Raw genomic sequence first — 23,909 nt, forward strand, 5'->3', positions numbered from 1 at the left:
GTTGGTTGTACCTGAACATTACACCCGAAGCCCACTTTGCATAGTAAAATTGGCTTACACCCAGTACAGATACAAATGTGCCACAACTTGACATCAAGCCATCCTTGAAGTTTCCTTGCCACTCCATCAGAATTGGTCTTTTGACTCCCACCAGCTCATATTCTCAAGCACCAAACAAATTAACATAAATTATATGTGTCTCACAATATGCCTTGGCAACATAAGTCCATATTGTCAAAAGGAAAGGCAGAGGAAAGACTACAGGTGGGTATTTTTGTCTCACCGACGGTTTGCTATATGTTAATAAGTTTGCATGTAATTCAAATGATCTCGTATTTAGAAAAACTAGCCTTTCCTTTTCCAAAGATGATACTGCAACAATAACAAACTGTGTCTTGCAATCTGCAGTGATATACATACTGGGTAAACTATCTGAGAATCTTTCCAAGAAACCTTGTTGTACATATTTTAATATGATATTCATAAAGAGAGAATGATGATGGTAAAGGGCTTGGACAAACTTTGTCACAGAGCTAATGTGGATATCTGACACAAACAGCAGAACTTTGAGTCAATATTTAACAGGTCTCAAGAGCTTGAAGCCCACAATAGCAGATTTGAACTTGACTGGGTAAAGTAGTTTGCCTTTTACAAATCCACGCTGCCTTCCGTTAATTAATCAATCCACTGTCTGCAATTTTGTTCTGGATTATTGTTTCTAACCCTTTCCTTATCACTGATGTTAAATTAACAATCCTATAGTTACATACTCATGGAGAGAAACAGCTCAGAAACACCCATCGAGTCTGCACCATCAGCCATCTGTTTACAATAATCTCAGATTAATCCCATTCTTTCTACATTCTCATCAGCACTCGCAGAGATTCTACCAGGCATCTACATACTATAGGCAATTTACAGAGGCAAATTAACCTCCCAGTCTTCTTGTCTTTGGGATGTGAGATGAAACCAGTACACCCCAAGGAAAGCCAGCTGGTTACAACGTCTGTGCTGAACATTATGCCAAATTAAACGCCATCTCTTCTGCCTGCACATGACCCCTATTCCTCCATTCCCTGCATATAAATGTCTAAAAGCCTCTTAAACACCTCTACTGCATCTCCTCCCACCACTACCTCTGGCAGCCCATTCCAGGCACCCACCACTCTCTGTGATAGAAAACTTCCACACTCACCTTTCTTAAACTTTCCCCCTCTCACTTTAAATGCATGTACAAACTCCACACAGACAGCACCAGAGGTGAGGATCGAACCTGAATCTCCAGCAGAAGCTATTATTAGCTGTGCCAGTCCTACTGTTTGTAGACAAGTGTTTAACACTCACATGAATAATAACTTCCACCCATGTGCAGAATCTCTCTCTCTAACCTTAAAAGTAGTGGCTATTTCTACAGTACTCTGAACTGACAATTAAACCTTATTTGAACTACTGTTTATTGCAGAAATACTTGAACCAGCTTTGCTTTTGTATGCTTTACAGCTTGACAATGAGCAGGGGAATTTTTATTTCATGTTTCTGGAGCAGTTTGATATCCTGTTCAAAGGAACACCCAGTTCTTCAGAATATTGACATTGTTATGAGCAAGTAAGATTTCAAGTTACCCAGTTTATTCAAGTGACACATGAAATGATATGAAAGCCTCTTGATGCTGTGAAAGGAACAATAAAACCATTTGAGAATGAAGGTCAGTTTATGCCATGACTGTTATTGTACACCCATTCCTGGATTCCGGTTTAAGATTCGTTCTACAGCTTGAGCACAAAAATTAAACCTGATGTTTCAGTGCGGTACTGAGGGATTGCTGCACTATTGGAGGTGCTTTCTTTAGATGAGACATTAAACTGAGGCCTTCCTCCTCCCAAAAGATTCCTTGGCACCATTTCAGGGAAGATTGGTGATGGTGGAAGGGCTACAGTTCCAGCACCCTGGCTAATATTCTTCAAGCAGTCAAAGAACCATAGAGTTATATAGATAGATAGCACAGAAACAGGCCTTTCAGTCCAACTCGTCCATGCTGACCAAGTTGCCTACCTCAGCTAATCCCATTCGCCTGCATTTGGTCCATATCCCTCTAAACCTTTCCTATCCAAGTACCTGTCTAAATGTCTTTTAAATGTCATAATTGTACCCACCACTACCACTTCCTCTGGCAGCTCGTTCCTTACACCCAACACCCTCTGTGTGAATCAGTTGTCTCTCAGGTCCCCTTTACGTTTTTCCCCTCTCACTGTAAACCCATGCCCTCTAGTTTTAGACTCCCCTACCCTAGGAAAAAGACTGTGACCATTTACCTTGTCTAGGCCCCTCATGATTTTATATAAAGGGTACCCATCAGCCTCCTTATGCTCCAGGGAAAAAAATCCCAGCCTATCGAGTCTCTCCATATAACTCAAGCCCTCCAGTCCCAGGAACGTTCTTGTGAATCTTTTCTGCACCGGCAACTGCTCTGCCCAAGACCGCAAGAAACTGCAGAGAGTTGTGGACGCAGCCCAGCACATCATGGAAACCAGCCCCTCCTCCATGGACTCTTGTCTATACTTCTCACTGCCTTGGTGAAGCAGCCAACATAATCAAAGACCCCACCCATCCGGGTCATTCTCTCTCCTCTCCTCTCTCATCAGGCTGAAGATACAGGAGCCTGAGGGCACATATCACCAGGCTCAAGGATAGCTTCTATCCCACGGTGAGAAGACTATTGAACAGTTCTCTTATACGATGAGATGGACTCTTGACCTCACGATCCACCTTGTTGTGACCTTGCACCTTATTGTCTACCTGCAGTGCACTTCCCTGTAGCTGTGACACTTTACTCTGTACTCTGTTATTGTATTTACCCTGTACTACCTCAGTGCACTGTGTGATGGATTGATCTGTATGAACAGTATGCAAGACAAGTTTCCTCCAGGTGATCCAGTTTCCTCCCACATTCCAAAGACTTACGGGTTAGGACCTGTGGGCATGCTATGTTGGCGCCAGAAGAGTGGCGACACATGCGGGCTGCCCCCAGCACATTCTCAGTAGCGCAAAAAAATGTATTTCACTGTGTGTTTCGATGTACATGTGACGAGTAAATAAATATCTTATATCTAATGAAACATGAAAGGTGCCTTAGAAATGCAAGCTAGTCTTCATTTAAAAAAAACGAAATCTTTTAGAGGGGAGAGTAACTAGATCTGTACAAAGCACTGTCACAGGCAATCTTAAACACTGCTGGGACTAGATAGTACTGTAGTGGTTAGCGTAACGCTTTACAGCGCCAGCGACCCAGGTTCAATTCTGGCCACTGCCTGTAAGGAGTTTGTACGTTCTCCCCGTGTCTGCGTGGGTTTCCTCCAGGTGCTCTGGCTTCCTCCCACATTCCAAAGACGTACGGGTTAGGAAGTTGTGGACATGCTATGTTGGTGCCGGAAGCGTGGCGACACTTGTGGGCTGCCCCCAGAACACTCTATGCAAAAGATGCATTTCACACTGTGTGTTTCGATGTACATGTGACTAATAAAGATCTTAATCTTAAATCGATTTTCCGATCTAAACTGGAACATACTCACTCAGCTATCAGACCTTGGCTTCCCAACAACTTTTTTTCTCCCCCTTGTCAAGGGAAAGAATCAAAAGAAACAGGAGCAGGAGTCGGCCAATCAGCTCTCGAGTCTGCTGCGCCATTCAATAAGATCATGGCTGATCCGATGTTGGTCTCAGCACCACTTTCTGTACTTCTTGACCCCTTTGTAGTTTAAATGTCTGTCAATCTCCATCTTGAATCTATTCAATGCCTCTGTCTCCACAGTTATTAGGGGTACAGAACTCTAGATTCACAACCATCTGAGAGAAGAAATTTCTCCTTATTTCCACCTTAAATAGGTGAGTCTGTATTCTGAAACTATACCTCCTAGTTCAAGATACCACCCACCCCTCATCCCTGGACCAATCTTCTCAGCAACTATCCTGTCAATCCCCCTCAGAATCATTTACGATCAGATCACCTCACATTCATCTACATTCCAATGAATATAGGTTCAGCCTACTCAAACTGGCAACACAGGTCAATAGGATTGTGAAAGAGGTACATGGCATGTCTGCTTTCACTCCAAGATGAAAGGTGACAGGTGAACTGCTACAAAGAGACTCCAGCAATGTTGGTTTAAATTCTTGCAGGAAATATCAGTGTGTAAAGATAGTGCATTTCTTCCCTTTTTCACCCATATTTCTGAGGGCTTTATTATAGGAATATTTTACTGTTTCTTTTGACCACATGCATGGATTAAAATAATTTTCCAGAATTTACTTCTCTGCAACTTTTGCCTCAGTATTATGCTTTGACTGACTACATTCTTATAAAGCTTTCGTTGTGCAAAAATGTTAATGCAAAACAAAACAGAAAATCCTGGAAATGCTCAGCAGGTTAGGCAGCATCAGTGGGAAAGAGGCTTCATGTTTCAAGTCAATAACCTTTCATCAGAATTAGGAGAAGTTAGAAATCAGACAAGTCTTCAGTTGCAGAGAAGGAAGAGAGATGGAGGTAATGGTGCTGACAGAGAGCGAGGGTGTTAAAGGCTTGTTAATCACAACTATATGAGGGTAAACTGTTTATAATAGAGGTAAGAACATATTGTCAGTTAAAGGAATCATATAAATATAAGGACATTTGGAGTACAAGTACGTGGTTCTCTGAAAGTGGCAATTCACAGGTTGACGGGGTGGTGAAGACCGCTTTTGGCATGCTGGCTTTCATTGATCAGGGCATTGAATATAGAAGTTGGGATGCTATTCTGCAGTTGTACAAGATGTTGGTGAGGCCACATTTGGAAGATTGTGTTCAGTTTTGGTCACCCTACTATAGGAAAGACGCCATTCGGCTGGAAAGAGTGCAGAGAATATTTATGAAGATGTTGGCAGGACTTGAGGGACTGAATTATGGAGGGAGGTTGAGCAGGTTAGGACTTTTTTCATTAGAGTGTAGGAGAATGAGGGGTGATCTTATAGAGGTGTATAAAATCATGAGGGGCATAGATAGGGTGCATGCGCACAGTCTTTTTCCCAGGGTTGTGGAGTCAAGAACTAGAGGGCATAGGTTTAAGGTGAAAGGGGAGAGATTTAATAGGAACCTGAGGGGCTACTTTTTCACCCAGAGGGTGGTCAGTATAAGGAATGAGCTGCCAGAGGAAGCGGTTAAGGCAGGTACATTAACAACATTTAAAAGGTACTTGGACAGTTACACAGATAGGAGGGGTTTAGAGAGATATGGGCCAAACATGGGCAAATGGGACTAGCTTAGATGGGAATCTTGATCGGCATGGACCAGTGAGGCTGAAGGGCCTGTTTCTATGCTATGACTCCATGACTCTAAGACTCTATGACATTTTGTCAGTTAAGTAATTATATAAATGCAAGGACATCTTGTCGGTGAAAGACACAGATGAAATGCAAACTAACATTTCGGGAGAACGATGCAGGTGCAGTATAAGCTTATTGTTTGCATTTATATTATTCATGCATTATGGTGGCACTGTGGCACAGCTATAAGTGTCGCTGCCTCTCATATCCAGAGACTCGAGTTCATTTGTGACCTCTAGTGCTGTCTGTGCGGAATCTGCACGTTCTCCCTGTGACCACATGAGTTTCCTAAGTGTTCCGGCCTCCTCCCACATCCCAAAGACGTGCAACTTGGTAGGTTAATTAGCCACTGCAAATTGTCCCTCGTGTGTTGGTGAGTGGTAGAATTGATGGGGGGGGGGGAAGACAACATGATTTGTGGGGAGAATAAAATGGAATTTGTGTAGATGAGTGACCGATGGTCAGTGCGACAGTGGCTTGAAGAGCCTGTTTTTGTGCTGTTATCACTCAATGACCCTGGAATGCTGCAGTAAGCCAAAATACCCAGGGACTACCTGGAGTTTTCTCCTACAAATTCCCCACCTTCCGTAATATGATTTTTAAAAGTTAACTCCATGACCAAGGCTTTGGCCAAGGGTCTGGACATCTCCTTCTGTGAATTGGTGTCAAATCTTTTCATGTTTTTATTTGATAATATTCCTGCTATCTGGCTTAGGACATTAGGTGCACTATAAGAGTGTACGTGTGTATCGTTGCTGTTGGCATGTCCTCATTATTATAGAGCCATAGAGTATACAGCACAGAAACACGCGCTTTGACTCATCCATGCCGACCAAGGTATTTATCTGACCTCATCCCATTTGCCTGCATTTGGCCCATATCCCTCTGAATTTTTTCTGTCCATGTACCTGTCTAAATTCCTTTTAAACATTGTAATTGTACCTGCCCCTCCAGCTTCCTCTGGCAGCTCGTTCCATATACCCACCAACCTCCATGTGAAAAAGGTGCAGATAATTTGCAGTGAGTATCTCCCAAGAAAATTGTTGGCTGCACTGAAATCTTCCTCTCTGTGCTGCACAATTCCATATCTGAAGGAGACCTTCATCTTTTGACAAATAGTTCTATAAAGAAACGTACTGACATCATCCCTTGTAGAAAGGCTCTGATCCTTACAACAGACCTGTTTACTGAGGAGACTAGAATTGTTCACCCTTTATAGAGTTGGTGATAACAGAGGGACAATATTTCTCTGCTAGGGAATGAGTCTCAAGAGTTCCAATCACTGCATAAAATAAAGCCGCTAGCAGAGCCTCTCAGAACTGCCTCCAAGAAAGACCACAGAAGCATTTAGTTATCCTCAGCCTGATTTGCAGTAATTAGACTTTAAAGCTGAACCTATAAACCCATGAGCTGGAATAGTTAAATCTACAATCTTTTGCAGGACTGCAATATCACTTTAAGTTTATGTCTTTAATTGCATTTCAAGGAATAATTCCCTTTTCATTTGGTAATTGGTTTATTATTGTCACATGTACCGAGGTACAGTAAAAAACTTTGTTTTGCATGACATCCGTACAGATCATTTCATCACATCAGTACATCGAGGTAGTACAAGGGAAAAGCAATAACAGAATGTAGAGTAAAGTGTTACAGTTACAGAGAAAGTGCAGGGCAAGCAGTCAAAAAGGTACAAGGCCATGATGAGGTAGATTGTGAGGTCAGGAGTCCATCTTATTGTACAAGGGGACTGTTCAATAGTCTTATAACAATGGGATAGAAGCTGTCCTTGAGCTTTCAGGCTTTTGCATCTTTTGCCTGATGGGAGAGGGGAGAAGAGAGAATGTCCTGGGTGGGTGGGGTCTTTAATTATGTTGGCTGCTTTCCTGAGGCAGCAGGAAGTGTAAACAGGGTCCATGGAGGGGAGGTTGGTTTCACTGACATGCTGGGCTGTGTCCACAACTCTCTGCAGTTTCTGTGGTCTTGGGCAGAGCAGTTGCCAGACCAACCCATGATGCATCCAGATAGGATGCTTTCTATGGTCCATCGATTAAAGTTGGTGAGGGTCAGTGGGGACGTGCCGAATTTCTTTAGCCTCCTGAGGAAGAAGAGGCACTGATGCACTATTTTGGCCATGTTGGCTATGTGGTTGGACCAGAACAGGCTACGTTCACTCCTAGGAGCTTGAAGCTCTCAACCCTCTCGACCTCAGCACCTTTGATGTAGACAGGAGCATGTGCACCACCACCCTTCCTGAAGTCAATGACCAGCTCTTTGTTTTGCTGACATTGAGGGAAAGGTTTCTGTCATGACACCATGCAACTAGGCTCTCTATCTCCTTCCTGTACTCTGACTCATTGTTATTTGAGATTTGGCTCACTACGGTGGTATCATCTGCAAACTTGTAGATGAAGTTAGAGCAGAACCTAGCCAGGCAGTCATGAGTGTATAGAAAGAAAAGTAGGGGGCTGAGGACATGGCCTTGTGGGGCACCAGTGTTGAGGGTAATCACGGCAGAGGTGTTGCTGCCTATCCTCAATGATTGCAGTCTGTTGATCAGGAAGTCAAGGGTCCAGTTGCAAAGGGAGGTGTTGAGTCCCAGGTCTAGGAGTCCGGAGATGAGTTTGCTTGGAATTATGGTATTGAAGGCGGAGCTGTAGTCAATAAGTTAAAACTACTTTGGGCAGCCCTAGAAATTTCTGTGGATCTTTGGAGAATTCTTAATTACAAGTTATTTGTAACCTTTTAAAATCATGTGGATGGTGAGTTCAATAAAAATTTTATGCAGAACGAGAACTCATCCTTGCCCAGCCAGTCCTTGAGAAGGTGGTGATAAGCCAACATCTTCAACTGCTGCAGTCTTTTTAGTGAGACTACCCTCACACTGCATTGGGGAGGGAGTTCCAGGATTCAGAGCCAGCGACTGTGAAGGATCACTGATATATTTCCAAAACAGAATGGTGGGTGACTTGGAGGGGAACACACAGGTGGTGGTGTTGCCATGCACCTGTGGCTCTTGTCCTTCTGGGCGGGAGTGGTTGTAGATTTGGGAGGAGGTGTCGGTGTGTAACTGCAGTGCATTTTGTAGATGACACACTGTACAACACAGTTCTTCTAGCCAATAAGTGTGCCCTTTCCTTTCTTTCCAATTATCTGCTCATTCCTTCCCTCCTCACCCAGAGGCACCATCTTGAGTTGTGATACCGAGTTTATTGACAACCCTTTGGACTTGTGCTCAGCTGAACAGCAACAGTCAGTATGTGTGAATCTAAGAGGGACTGAAAACATCAACGCAACTGTAAAAATATGCAAAGCCTAAATGCAAATAAATTGTTATCTTTTTATCTATTAATAGATGTATTTAACAATCCTGAAACCACAACATGTTATGGAGTACTTAGCGCAATCAGACCACACATACAATGTACCAGATCTACGGTGGCACAATAATAAGTGCTGCCGCTTCACAGCAACAGGCACCTGAGAACAGTCCAGACCTTGTGCTGTCTGAGTGGAGTTTGCATGTTCTGACCAGGCGGCTGTCTCCCACTTCCCAAAGTTTTGTTTGTTGGGAGCTTAACTTGTCATTGTAAGTTACCTCTCATGGGGGAGTTGGTGGGCATGTGAATTGGTTACAGGGAAATACATTGAGGAATGGGACTGATTGGAATGCTCTGACAGAGGGCATAGACTTCCGAGCAGCCTCCTTCTTTGTCATAAGTCATATAAGTATCCTGACTAGTTGCATCATGGTCTGGGACAGCTATTCGAATGCACAGAAACGTAAGAAGCTGCAGAGAGTAGTGGACTCTGCCCAATACATCATGGTAACATCCCTCCCCACCATCGGTAGTATCTACAGGAGGCGCTGCCTCAAGAAGGCAACATCCATCATCAAAGATCCCCACCATCCGGGCCATGCCATCTTCTCGCAGGAGGTACAGAAGCCTGAAGTCCCACACCACCAGGTTCAGGAATAGCTACTTCCCTTCGACCATTCGGTTCTTGAACTTTTCACTCCAATAGACTTTTTTTTTGTTCTAATTGTGTTCTTTCTTGTAGAAGTTTGTGTATAATTTATGTTTAATTTATGTCTTTCTTAAGAATGTTGTATATTTGATGCCATGTGCCTGTGATGCTGCTGCAAGTAAGTTTTTCATTGCACCTGTACATACACGTACTTGTGCGTGTGACAATAAACTTGACTTTGACTTTATAAAATAAAGATTTATACTTCAGAGACTTAAGTATAAAATCCAGGCTGACATTTCAGTTCAGTACTGAGGGAGTGCAGCCATTATTTGCAGCCACTACAGAGTTAAACGGCACAGTAGCAGGCACTTCAATCTAACCTGTCCTTGGCATGGACAAGTTGGGCCGAAGGGCCTGTTTCTGTGCTGTATAACTCTATGACTCTATGAATGCAGCGACTATTTGGATATGATGTTAAACCTGATGCTTTGCCAGCTCTCTCTGGTGGACAAGTAAAATCTTATGCCAAAGAGCAGGGAATTCTTCCCAATGGTCAAGCCAATTTTTCATCCCTCAACTAACACAACTAATAAAGTAGATCATCAGGTCTCTGTTTTTGGGACAGTACTGTGTGCAGGTTATCATGTTTCTCACAAGATTACACTTCAAACATACACGCTTCATTGGATTTGGGGTTCTTGAGATGATGAAATGCCCCTCACCTCTTTATACTGGCTACCTCCTCTCTATCTTTCAGTCTAGATGACAGGAGTCGACCCAAAGCATCGACTGTCCATTTCCCTCTACAGATGCTGCTTGACCTGCTGAGTTCCTCCAGCACCTGCAGACTCTTGTGTCCCCGCTACGTAAATGCAGGTCTTTTTTTTCCTTCCTGAGAGGTAATGCGTCTGTCCACACCTAGTGGTATGGCGGCTAAAGGGTTAAATTACTACCCTAGCATGAGCTCAACCCACATCATGGCAGCTGGGGAATTTAAATTCAAGTAATTGAATCAGTCTGGAATTTAATTTTTACAAACGCTCATCTCAAGATCAATGACTACAAAATTATTGAATTGTCATAATAAATCCATATGATTTACTGATACATTCTTATGTATTTGAGTGTCCCTGGCATAATTGACTCTTAATTGTCTCTTCAATTTTGAGGTAGTTAGAATGGACAGATAAAATACTAGCATAGCCACATGCCCACATCCTGTGATTCAACAAGCGTTTAAAAAAGCAGACTGCCAACGAAGTAAAAAGGTTTTTAAAACAAATATTCAGCCCAAAACCTCACACCCACAACACCAACAGCACCTGCTCGAGGCAGCTTGGAAGAAATATGGGTGTAGCTTTGCATAGGCTATCAGCAGATCTCCAGAGACCAACATTTAGTGTCAGCCAAACTGTTTGAAGATTCAGCAAATTGTGAATCTTCAGACTGATATGGTTCTGATGACAAGCAATTTTTTTAACCGACTTCCTTTACGGCTTGCAGCGAAGATAACAGAACATATGAAGTCAATAGCTCCCCTGTGTGGCAGAGATAAAATTCACCATCACAGACCCTGCACAGTCGGACAGCCTCAATACTGCAAAGTAGCAGGGAAACTGATCCCCACCATCTGGGCCATGCCATCTTCTCACAGCTACCATCAGGCAGGAGGTACAGAAGCCTGAAGTCCCACACCGCCAGGTTCAACAACAGCTACTGCCCTTCAACACTCGGTTCTTGAACCAACCGGCACAACCCCAATCACTACCTCAGTATAACAATACTATGACTACTTGGATCACTTTGCACTACAATAGACTTTGTTTTTTTTTTGTTCTAATTGTGTTCTTTCTTGCAAAAATTGTGTATAATTTATGTTTAATTTATGTTTTACTTGTGAATGTCGTGTATCTGATGCTATGTACCTGTAATGCTGCTGTAAGTAAGTTTTTCATTGCACACATGCACTTATGCATATGACAATAAACTCTGACTTCGATCGATTGCTAGTTTACGTTTTTTTTCATTGGATGGGATCTTAGTTACAAGAAAAGGGCTGTTCATTTAAAACTGAGTTCCATGGAAATTTCATCTCTCAGAAGGTAGTGAATCTCTGGAATTCTCTTCCAGATGGAGGCGAGATCATTACATATACTGAAGGTGGAGATAGATAAATATTTGAAAGATCGAGGAATTGAGGGCTAGAAAGAACAGGCAAAGAGGAACTGAATCCAGAATAGGTCAGTCATGATTCTATTAAGTGGCGTAAGTGGCGGGGCAGGTTTGAGGGGCTGAGGTGCCTACCCCTTCTCCTATTTTCGTGTGTTTTTGTGTTCCAGAAGATAAATATGAACTGCACGGGATCAGTAAATGTGCAGCATGTTTTATCTGCTAAAGGAAAAGAAAGACATTCATTTATTTAGCACCTGTTCACAATCTCCCACATCCCAAAGTGCATTAAAGCCAGTAAAGTATTTTGAAGTGTCCTCACTGGTGTGATATTGGAAATGCAACAGCCAACTTATACACAGAAAAGTCCCACAGACATCAATATTGAGGAGAGAATTTGCCTTTTTATGTATTGTTGTTTGAGAGGTAAATATTGTCCAGGATACCCAAGTGCTAGAGGGCATAGCTTTGTGAGAGGGGGGAAAGTTTAAAGGAGATTTATGTGGCAAGTGGTGGGTGCCAGGAACATGCTGCCAGGGGAGGTGGTGGAAGGAGACATGACAGTCATGCTAAAGAGGCATCTAGACAGGCACATGAACAGGCAGGGAATTGAAGGATATGGATCACGTGCAGGCAGATGAAGTTTAAGTTGGCACCATGATCGGCACGGACATGGTGGGCCGAAGGGCCTGTTCCTGTTCTATGTTCTATGTCCAGTGTTGATACCAGGGATAATTCCCACTTCTTCTTCAATATAGTGCCAAGGAGCTTCTCATGCCTACCTGGAAGGGCAGGTGGAGCCTTGGTTTAACAAAACGGTACCTTTGACAGAGCAACATGCCCTCAGTATTGCTTTGGCATGTCTGCTAACATTTAGGTGGGACTTATACTCTGAACCTATTAATTCAGAGAAGCTGTGGGATGTGCTGGGACTGAGGGTTGTGATCTGAAATCCTGTCTGAGCGTAAGATCTTTGCTGATAGTCCAGAGCAGTATGGAAGGGTATTGGAGATGCTCCTCCTTTAGAAAACACATTAAACTGAAGCTCTGACCATCCCTTTAGCTGGATGTAAAAAATCCCAGAGCACTATCCAATCTATTTATCACTGAGTCATAGAGTTATACGCATGGAAACAGGCCCTCTGGCCCACTCATCCATACCAGCGTCATTCAGCATCCTTAAAAAGTCTGTTATCAGTATTGAATGGTGCCTGCAAATTAGCTGCCCTTTTTACAACTTTATTACAGTGACTAAGCACCGGAAATAATTCAATGGCAGTAAGACTCCTTGGGATATCTGGAGTTGTTAGATACATTACAAAAATGTGGGTCTTTCTCAGATAGTGTGGAATGAGAAACAACAGCATGAACACTATGGTCTAGTTTTGTTGGTGAGCCTTCAGCATTAAACTGAGGGTGTGCCGTGCAAAAATTTTCTAAATTACAAATAGCTAAGCAAATTTAAAAGCAAAATATCTCTTCATATTTGACCAGGAGCAATTCTTCTTGCATCTCAGTGGAAGACCTTACCTCATTCCAAGGTGAGACGCATATGACTACTGAAACAAATATGGAGGGAAGAAATATGCACAGTCTGATCTGGTTCATTTAAACCAGTGAACAGATTATGCACTTTACACTTTTTAATATTTATTGACCGCCTTTGGATTGGTCTGAAAAGGTAAAAGTAACTGAAAGGTCATGAGGAAAGGGTGGCAGTGGTATGGGATGAATTAGACACCCCTTTCACATAATAGTGGGACACGTGGCTTCCACCCAGGCTGAGTAATCTACAATTTTGTTATAATCCTTACTTTTAAACTCAAATCTGCACAGGACAGAAATTTATCTTCGATAACATGCAGTAAATGTGTAATATGGTAGTATTTGAACTTTGAAATCTCTGTCTGAAATTTGGTTCTAATAAAGTCAGAACGGACTTTCAGAAGAGAAGTTCAACAACACAAAGGAATGTATCATATGTTTAGTATTTACAACAGATAATGAATCTCCACCCTAAACTTCAACCCTAATTCATCCTCAAAGGGCTCATAGGTCCTTACTTCCTCTTAGCTTTCATATGCATTCTCCATCAATATAAAAGAATGCTCGCATTAGTTGTCTGATAACTCCAGCTTCTGAGTTGACTCCACTTTGTGAGTCTCTTTTCTAGGCAGGTATGAGCTTTTTCATCCAACAATCTCTATAATGCAAACAACACAAAATAAAACTTTGAACACCATATCCACCTATTGCTTGGGGCCATGGAGATGGAAACCTGTTGGTTTGCAATCTTTGTTGATACTGGTAATGCTTTGCATAGCAAATTGCTGCGTTACTTACTTTACAGATATGGAGAATTCACCGGGTGAACTCTCACTTTCTCGTAATAGAAAAGCCCCAATGTATTCTTGTTTCAGGAGTAATTCTTCTGCTGATGTCCTGGAGATTCTGCCTACATACCAGCTGTGAAATAAAAAAAATGCATTAAAATCAGTCTGGGAAGATAATATTAGATACTCCCAAATAATGTACCTGTAAATCAGGGTAAAGGAAACAGTCGTAGCTCAGTTTCCTGTCTCGGAGATGTCAGCCTCAGTTGGTAATATGCTTGCCTCTAAGTCCAAATTTGCACACTTTATCCTACAACCAAGGCTGACATTGAGCTGCACTGTTAGAGGTGCCATCTTGTTGCATCATATATTAAGCCAAGGTAGCCTCTGTTCTCTTGGGAAAGCAGGGAGAGTGCACTATTTCAACTTGCAGCACTGTAGTTATATCTATTTTTGTTTATTTTGTTGTGTCAGTTATGTATAATTTAAGTTTATGTAATTTATGTCTGTCATGTTTGTAATGTTCTGTGCTGCTGCTGCAAAAGTTACTTTTCATGGCATGTATACCCTGAGTATATATGCCCATAACAATAAACTTGAACTTGAAGAGCAGTTGCCTCCAAGCTCCTCACCGAGGTTTATGCCCAGCTCAACATCGGTATTGGTATTGCTTTATTATTGTCACTTGTACTGAGGTACAGTGAAAAACTTGTCTTGCATACCGTTCATACAGGTCAATTCATTACATTGTGCTATGTTACTTGTATTCATTTGAAGGCTGCCTGCTCTGGAGTCACATCTGGCCAGATGTTTGCTGCTGAAACACACAATGTAGTTGCTGACTCCTCCACTTTCTACTTCTCTTGCTTCTTCTTTAAGGCAGGACTTAAAGCCTCCATCTTGATATTGGTATTGGTTTATTATTGTCACTTGTACTGAGGTACAGTGAAAAACTTGTCTTGCATACCGATCGTACAGGTCAATTCATTACACAGTGCAGTTACATTGAATTAGTACAGAGCGCATTGATGTAGTACAGGTAAAAACAATAACAGTACAGAATAAAGTGTCACAGCTACAGAGGAAGTGCAGTGCAGGTAGACAATAAGGTGCAAGGTCACAACAAGGTAGATTGTGAGGTCAGAGTCCATCTCATCGTATAAGGGAACCATTCAACAGTCTTATCACAGTGGGATAGAAACATCTCCAGAGTATCAGATCTGATTATTAACCCTTTACTGTTTGTGGAATCTTGCTGAGTGTAAGTTAGCAGCTACGTTTCCTACCTAACAACAGTAACTACCATTCAAAAAGCTCTCTTAAAAGACCTTGGGATGTCCTGAGATTGAAATGGAGAAGCTATTTGTTCATTCTTTTCCATATCAAGGGGCCAAGTGGATTTTGGAAATATAGCCTGGAGTTTTTATTTCTTAAAATTTATTGCACAAAACTGACAAAGCAAGTATTTCATGCTTTGCAATGAAAGATGGTCACAAACAGCTATGTATAAATACCACTGCAATAATATTTCTGAAAGAGCAGGGTAAATACTTAGAATGCCATGTTCAATCATGTGAGAATCTACAGTCCTCGGTTAAAACATTTTTCTGATATCTCCCCGTTCTGATATTTGTTTATAAAGGGCATGACTGTTACTGCAGGAAGTGGGATGTTTTCCAGTATGAGTTCCTACACTTCAACTTTTCACTTAGGCAGAAAGACTTCTGCTGTTCTAAGAAAACATGGAGTAATTTCCTTAATCTCAAGAGATTCAAGGGGGCAATGAATTACCAGGATGCTGCCTGGTTTCGAGAGTATGCATTATGAGGAGAGACTAAGGGAGCTAGGGTTTTACTCTTTGGAGAGAAGGAGGATGAGGGGAGACATGATAGAGGTGTACAAAATATTGAGAGGAATAGATAGAGTGGACAGCCAGCGCCTCTTTCCCAGGGCACCAGTGCTCAATACAAGAGGGCATGGCTTTAAAGTAATGGGTGGGAAGTTCAAGGGAGATATCAGAAGGAGGTTTTTTACCCAACGAGTGGTTGGGGCATGGAATGCGCTGCCTGGGGCGGTGGTGGAGGCAGGTACATTGATCAAATTCGAGAGATTACTAGATAAGCATATGGAGGAATTTGGGAGGAAGGGGTTAGATAGTCTTAGGCGAGGTTTAAAGGTCGGCACAACATTGTGGGCCGAAGGGCTTGTATTGTGCTGTACTGTTCTATGTTCTATGATTTCAGCGAACATATCTGTTGAATTATGTTGCAAAATAAATAATTAGAACACGTTAACTTCTCGGTTTTAGTTTCCCCTGGTTAAGCAGAATTTTATCACACAAAACTCAAACATAGAAACTGGATTAGAGAAAAAAAACTGCTTTTTTAATATGTAAATAATGCAAAAGTACTATCTTAGGCAGGTTTTGAAGTGTGCATCCATTTTTGGCAGAAGTTCCACCTGCTGGGTGATTGAACCAGTAAAATGATAGTCACAATTACTGAGATTCACCTTAACACCAATGTGAGTTCCTCACTGCATCTCACACATGTCACGCTGACATCAATGAGTCACACATTAATGACGTACTAACCGAAACTGGATCAAAAGATCACAACTTATGACCTTTGTAGTTAACTCACAGCTCATCATTGCTGATATAAAATGTCCCTCTCTGGGATACCATTTTGACATGTTAAAGATCATCATAGAATACATAGTTACTGGCAGCCCTCCCTTAAGGTTGCTGAGGACTGTTAAAGTCAGTCAATCCCTCCAATTGTAGCCTGTTGCAGCCATCATTTATAGGGACCCAGGGCTACCTGCTCCATGATGGAGGGGGTCTTGAACCAGAGGGTCATTTCTCCCTCCTCACTCCATACTGCCCCCCAACCCCTATTTAGCAAAGACCAACACCCCTTCATCTCTGCAGCAGCCTCAGGTTGCTGATGGAGTTAATTCTATGGTCAGCCCAACATTGTGGGCCGAAGGGCCTGTATTGTGCTGTACTGTTCTATGTTCTATGATTTCAGCAAACGTATCTGTTGAATTATGTTGCAAAATAAATAAGTAGAGCACGTTAACTTCTTGGTTTTAGTTTCCCCTGGTTAAGCAGAATTTGTTCTATGTTCTATGCAAAAAGGACAGTCAAGCAAAATTTGCCTTTCACTGCTCCAAAGTATTGCTGGGAGAATTTTCCTCTTTGTGCTGCTTGGAGAGAATTGAAAGGTTCAGGTAAAGTGAAATCAACTTTATAGCCTGGAGTTTGAAGAAAAATTCCACCAGTTGTGGACCTGCCAGCATTGCTCCAGAATAATTATAAAAATCTGGTTAGGTCACATCTGTAGTATTGCATTCATTTCTGGTCGTCCCATTATAGCAAGGATGTGGAGGCTATGGAAAGGGTGTGTGCAGGCACAGTAGCGTAGCAGTCAGAGTAACATTATTGCAGTACCAGCGACCCGGGTTCAATTCCGGCCGCTGTCTGTAAGGAGTTTGTACGTTCTCCCCGTGTCTGCGTGGGTTTCCTCTGGGTGCTCCAGTTTCCTCCCACATTCCAAAGACATACGGGTTAGGAAGCTGTGGGCATGCTATGTTGGCGCCGGAAGTGTGGCGACACTTGCGGGCTGCCCCCAGAACACTCTAAACAAAGATGTATTTCACTGTGTGTTTCGATATACATGTGACTAATAAAGAAGAGGTTTACCAGATGCTGCCAGGATTAGAGGGTATGAGCTATAAGGAGACGTTGGACAAACTAGGGTTGTTTTCTCTGGTGCAGCAGAGGCTGAGAGGAGACCTGATGGAAGTTTATAAAATTATGAGAGGCGTAGATAGATTAGGCAGCGTGTATCTTTCTCTTGGGGTCAAAATGTCTAATATTAGAGGACATGAAGTTAAGGTGAGAGGGAGTAAGTTCAAAGGAGATGTGCGGGGCAGGTTTATTTACACAAGAGAGCGGTGGGTGCCTGGAATGTGCTGCCAGAGGTGGTGGTGGAGGCAGAAGCGATAGAAGTGTTTAAGAGGCTCTTAGATAGGCACATGAATATGCAGGGAATGGAGGGATATGGACCATGTGCAAGCAGAATGGATTAGGTGTCACTAGCTTAATTAGTTTGGCACAACATCATGGGCCGAAGGACCTGTTCCTGTGCTGTGCTGTTCTGTTCTACATGTCACAAAGATTGGTTTCTCTGCATAAGCACAGGGAACACAAAAAAAAATCACAAACTTACTTTAAGACTTTTCCTCACTGTGACAGAGTCATAGAGTCGTAGAATTATGCAGCATGGAAACAGGCCCTTTGGCCCAACTCATCCATGTAGACCAAGCTGCCTACCTCAGCTCATCCCATTTACCTCCATTTGGCCCATATCCCTCTGCTTTCCTGTCCCATCTGACAATGGGCAGGGAGCATGGTGATATTGCAGTGTATCCCTAGCACTTAGATTGGAGAATCTACCCAAGATACCTGCAGCTGTTTAGGCCTGGACACTGAACTGTGTCTCCATTCAGTTGAATTGATTGTGGACTTCAGAAAGGGGAAGTCGGGAGAACACACACCAGTCCTCATTGAGGGGTCAGCGGTGGAAAGGGTGAGAAGCTGCAAGTTCGTGGGCATTAACATCTCTATCTTGGGCCTAATGAATTCTTGCAATCATGAAGAAAACACACCAGAGGCTCTATTTTATTAGGAGTTTGAAGAGATTTGGTATGTCACCAAAGACTCTTGCAAATTTCAACAGATGTACGGTGGAGAGCATTCTGACTGGTTGTATCACCGCCTGGGATGTAGGTTCCAATGTGCAGGATTGCAAGAGGCTGCAGAGGGTTTTAGACTCAGCCAGCTCCATCACGGGCACAACCTGGGGACATCTTCAAGAGGTGGCGCCTCAAGAAAGCGGCATCCATCACCTAGGAACCTCACCACCCGGGACATGCCCTGTTTGCATTACTACCATCAGGGAGGAGGTACAGGAGCCTGAAGACCCACACTCAATGTTTGAGGAACAGCTTCTTCCCCTCCACCATCAGATCTCTGAAGGGTCCATGAACCCTAACTCATTATTCCTCTATTTGCTCTATTTATTTATTTGTGTAACTTATAATAATTTTTATGTCTTGCACTGTACTGCTGCCACAAAACAACAAAGTTCACCACATATGTCAGTGATAATAAACTGATTCTGATTCGTATGAAACAATAAGGTAATTTTTGTTAAGATACATATTTAAAAATTAATGAGATTTGCTTCTTATAGTCTTTATGTTCTTAAGTGTTGTAGGTTTTGTTTTAGATTCTTAATAAGTTAAAAAATAAGCTGTTTGATTTTAAATTGTTTTTGAATGCTTTTGAACTTCAGAGACATTCAGAGATATTTATAACTTTTGACAGGCAGTTAAGCTAGAAGCTTCAAATTTTCATGGATGGGTTTTGTTCTGGCCCCAATCATAGAATCATAAAATTGTTCAAGACAGAAATAGGCTCTCTCCATGCCAACTGTGACACCTGTCTGCACCATTCCTATTTGCCTGCATTAGGACCATATTTCTCTGCTCTTTTTCTATATGAGTATCAGTCCAAATGCCTTTTGAATATTGTCATTGTATCTGACTCTCTACCACCTTCACTGGCAGCTCGCTCCAGATAACCACAACCCCTCTGTGTGAAAAACTTAGCCCTCAGATCGCCTTTAACACTCTCCACTCTCTAAACGTGTGCCCTTTGACTCTATCTACACCCCTCATAATTTTATAAACTCTATAAGGTCAGCCCTCAGCCTCCTACGTACGGGTGAATACAGACCCATCCTGTCCGATCTCTCCTTATAATTACAGTCCTCCGTTCCAGGCAGCATCCTGGCGAATCTCTTCTGCACCCTCTCTGTCGCTACCCATCCTTCCTGACAAGGGGATTTGCGAATGGAAGAACCTGCCACAGTGCTGGGCCTCTCAGTGAGGTTGCAGCCTCCTTCTGCAGGTATGTTCACAGTGGAGAATGCAGTAAAGCTGATTTAGCAAGGTCAGGAGCGAGCAGTTCATCAAAGGAGCAAAGCCCCAGTCTACGATGTGGCTGAAAATATAAAACCAAGGAGGTGTTCCACTTGTTCCCTTTTAATTTTGAAATCATGAGAGAAGTGAGGTCAACATCAGGTGCTTCAGTGTGATGCTGAGGTGGTGCAGCATTGTTGGAGGTACCAGCTTTCAGGGGGGGTATTGAACTGAGGTTACAGGTGAGACATGAAACCAAAGGTCTGTATACCCATGGAAGGGTCAAATTTGAAGGCAGAATACAAGGGTAATGCAGGAACTCTTAGCAATGTGGAGGAACAGTGGGATCTTGGGGTCCACATCCATAGATCCCTCAAGGTTGCCACGCAGGTTGATAGGGTTGTTAAGAAAGCATATGGTGTGTTGGCCTTCATTAGTTGGGGTATTGAGTTCAAGAGCTGCCAGATAATGTTGCAGCTCTATAAAACTCTGGTTAGACCACACTTGGAGTATTGTGTTCAGTTCTGATCGTCTCATTACAGGAAGGATGTGGAAGCTTTAGAGAGGATGCAGAGGAGATTTACCAGGATGCTGCCTGGATTGGAGAACATGTCTTATGAGGATAAGCTTTTCCCTTTGGAGCGAAGGGGGATGAGAGGTGACTTGATGAGAGGTGAACAAGACAATAAGAGGCATAGATCGAGTGGACAGTCAGAGACTTTTTCCCAGGGTGAAAATGGGTCACACGAGGGGGCATAATTTTAAGGTGATTGGAGGAAGGTATAAGGGGGATGTCAGGGGTAAATTTTTTACACAGAGAGTGGTGGGTGCGTGGAACGCACTGCCAGCAGAAATGGTGAAGGCAGATACATTAGGGACATTTAAGAGACTCTTAGGTAGCCACATGAATGATAGAAAAATGGAGGGCTATGTGGGAAGGAAGGGTTAGATGGATCTTAGAGCAGGATAAAATGTCAGCACAACATCGTGGGCCGAAGGGCCTGTGCTGTGCTGTAATGTTCTATGTTCTATGTTAATCCAGGTGAATGCCATGAATAGAGAACCAGGGAGATCTCACATTACCCTATCTATATTCAACCCCCCAATACAAATCAAACTTCAATATATTTATTTTTCCTGTTAAGGGTTATCTGTTGGTCTATGACCCTCTTGTGCTGGGGTAACAATTCAGAGCTGGTGGTAGACTTCTGATACCTCGTGCATACAATCTTTCATGGCATGTGAAGATCAGTCTATCTATTGCAGAAACTGTCTCCCAATCCTATTGACCTAAAAACAGAATAAGTTGCAAAGGCTCAGCAGGTCATTAGAACACAAGAAAATTGGAGCAAGAGGAGGCCACTTAGCCCCTCAAGCCTGGTCTGCCATTCAACATGATCATGGCTGATCTGACCTAGGCCTCAATTCCTCATCTGGGCTGGTTCCTCATGGACCTCAATGCCCTGATCTTTCAATATTTACCTTTCAAAAGCTCTCCTTTAAACACCTCGAATGATCTAGCCTCCTCACCTCTCAATATAAAGAATTTCAGAGATTCACCCCCTCTGCGAGGAGAAGTTCCTATGCACCTCAGTTTTAAATGACCACCTTGTAACTATGTTCCCTTGTGTGAGGCTTTCCCACTGTCATGCTGCCTTAAGATCTCATGTGTTTCAATAAGATCATCGTTCATTCTCCTAAATTCCAAAGAATACAGATCCAATTTCTTTGGCCATTCATAACAGGACAACCCTCTCATCCCAGGAATTAGTCCAGTGAATCTGTTTTGAACTGCCTCCATTGCTGGTATATTCTTTCTTAAATAAAGGGACCAAAACTTTGCACAGTATTCCAAGTGTGGCATCACCAGTCCCCTGTACAATTGTAACAATATTTCTAAACTCCAACCCTTTTACAATAAAGGCCAATATGCTATTTGCCTTCCTATCCACCTGCTGCACCTTCTGCTAACTTTTTGTGATTCATGCACAGGAACATTCAGATTCCTCTGCACTTCACTCATTTACATTTCTCTCTCCATTTTGGTAATCATCTACCTTTGGAGAGATAACATTTCAAGTTGGAGACACGAGAGATTGCGTATGCTGTAGCCTGGAGCAAACAAACAAATTACTGGAAGAACTCAGCAGGTCAGGCAGCATCTGTGGAAACAGAGGGATAATCCAACATTTTGGGGCGAGATCCTGCAAAACGTCAACCATCCCTTTGCCTCCACAGATGCTGCCTGACCTGCTGAGTTCCTCCAGCAGTTTTTTTTTGTTAACGTCTCAACTTGATCACTTTCATAGAACATAGAACACTACAGCACAGTACAGGACCTTCAGCTCACAATGTTGTGCCGACATTTTATCCTGCTCTAAGATCTAAGATCCTGCTCTGGATTAGAGAGTATGGATTATGAGGAGAGACTAAAGGAGCTAGGGCTGTTCTCATTGGAGAGAAGGAGGATGAGGGGAGACATGATAGAGGTATATAAGATATTGAGAGGAATAAATAGAGTGGACAACCAGCGCCTCTTTCCCAGGGTGCTAATGTTCAAAACAAGAGGACATGGCTTTAAGGTAGTGGGTGGGAAGTTCAAGGGAGATGTCAGAGGGAGGTTTTTCACACAGAGAGTGGTTCATGCATGGAATGTGCTGCCTGGGGTGGTGGTAGAGGCTGATACATTGGACAAGTTCAAGAGATTGTTAGATAAGCATATGGAGGAATTTAAGTTAGAGGGATACGTGGGAGGAAGGGGTTAGATAGTCTTAGGAGTGGTTTGAAGGGCGGCACAACGTGGTGGGCCAAAGGGCCTGTATTGTGCTGTATTGTTCTATGGTTCTATCTCTCTAACCTTTCCCTCCCACATAGCTCCCCATTTTTCTATCATTCATGTGCCTATCTAAGAGACTCTTAAATGTCCCTAATGTATCTGCCTCCACAACCTCTGCCGGCAGTGCATTCCACGCACCCACCACTCTCTGTGTAAAAAACTTACCCCTGACATCCCCCTTATACCTTCCTCCAATCACCTTAAAATTCATCAGAACTAGGAAAGGCTAGAGTTGGAAGATCAGAGAAAAGAAACGAGTGGAGAGAATATCTCCACTTCTACTCCTTCTCTGCTACTTAAATCATGTCTTGATTTCTAACTGTTACTATTTCTGATGAAAGGTCACCAGCTTAAAACGTTAACTCTGTTTCTCTTTCCACGGATGCTGTCTGACGTGCTGACTATTTTCAGCATTTTCTAACTTTATTTCAGATTTCCAGCATCTGCAATTTTTTGGTTTTCAAATTGTATTGATCTGCTCCCTTTCTGATGCTGAGGTCAATTGTAAAGCCTTCACTATAGTTCCATCTAGCAATAGGACCACTGAGGACATTGTTATGGGGTCAGCAAGATTAAACAGGAATATGTTCAAATCTCAGTAATTACTCACTCGTGTGGCTTCAATTTAATGTAATTCTTGGGAATAAAGCCTTCTATGCCATGTAATTCAGCTTTATACCAGTTAGGGTCATCTTCCATGTTCAGCACCTGAAGGAAAGAAATTACATTTATTGCATAAAAGCCTTCGTTTCACTAAAGAGCAAGCATTCTAACACTATGGTAACACCATATTCTGCATTCTGTTACTGTTTTTCCCTTGTACTACTTTGATGTGCTGATATGATGAAATGATCTGTATGGATGGCATGCAAAAAGTTTTCACTGTACCTTGGTACATGTGACAATAATAAACCAATTTACCAATACATCAATTTACCAATTTACCGGCTATATATAGCTGCAGATTGCTTCTGAAATTCAGCCCAGTTTGTAAACTTGAAAGTCTCAGGAGAAAAACACAAACATTGTAGAGAGCTGGTGAGGTATCTGAATGTAGAGCTATGGGAGGAGAGTGGGAGAGTGGTCTACCTGCATTTCTCCTACACAGGCTTAAAGGACCTCAGACACCCTTCTTCTGTGTTGTGGCCATTCTGTAACCCTGGGCAGAATTGTTAAATGGCAGTTTTCTGGTCACTTGCTAAATTTTAACCTTTAGGCCAAAACTCTGAACTTGATTGGCTCAATGACCTACACAT

The 23,909-nt window shown here is 42.6% G+C and overlaps 1 protein-coding gene across 1 annotated transcript in view; it reads right to left on the reverse strand.

The window, feature by feature from the left end:
* The window catches only part of LOC127573484 (GRB2-related adapter protein-like), a 62,761-nt gene that overhangs the window by 25,260 nt on the left and 13,592 nt on the right, over positions 1-23,909 (reverse strand). Inside the window, exons 2-3 of the mRNA XM_052021757.1 lie at positions 23,264-23,361; positions 13,837-13,959 (exon numbers count right to left, since the gene is read on the reverse strand). Coding sequence (XP_051877717.1) covers positions 13,837-13,959; positions 23,264-23,361 — 221 coding nt within the window. The remainder of the gene's footprint in view (positions 1-13,836; positions 13,960-23,263; positions 23,362-23,909) is intronic.

The sequence above is a fragment of the Pristis pectinata genome, chromosome 8 (assembly GCF_009764475.1).
Source record: "Pristis pectinata isolate sPriPec2 chromosome 8, sPriPec2.1.pri, whole genome shotgun sequence".
Taxonomy (NCBI): Eukaryota; Metazoa; Chordata; class Chondrichthyes; order Rhinopristiformes; family Pristidae; genus Pristis; species Pristis pectinata.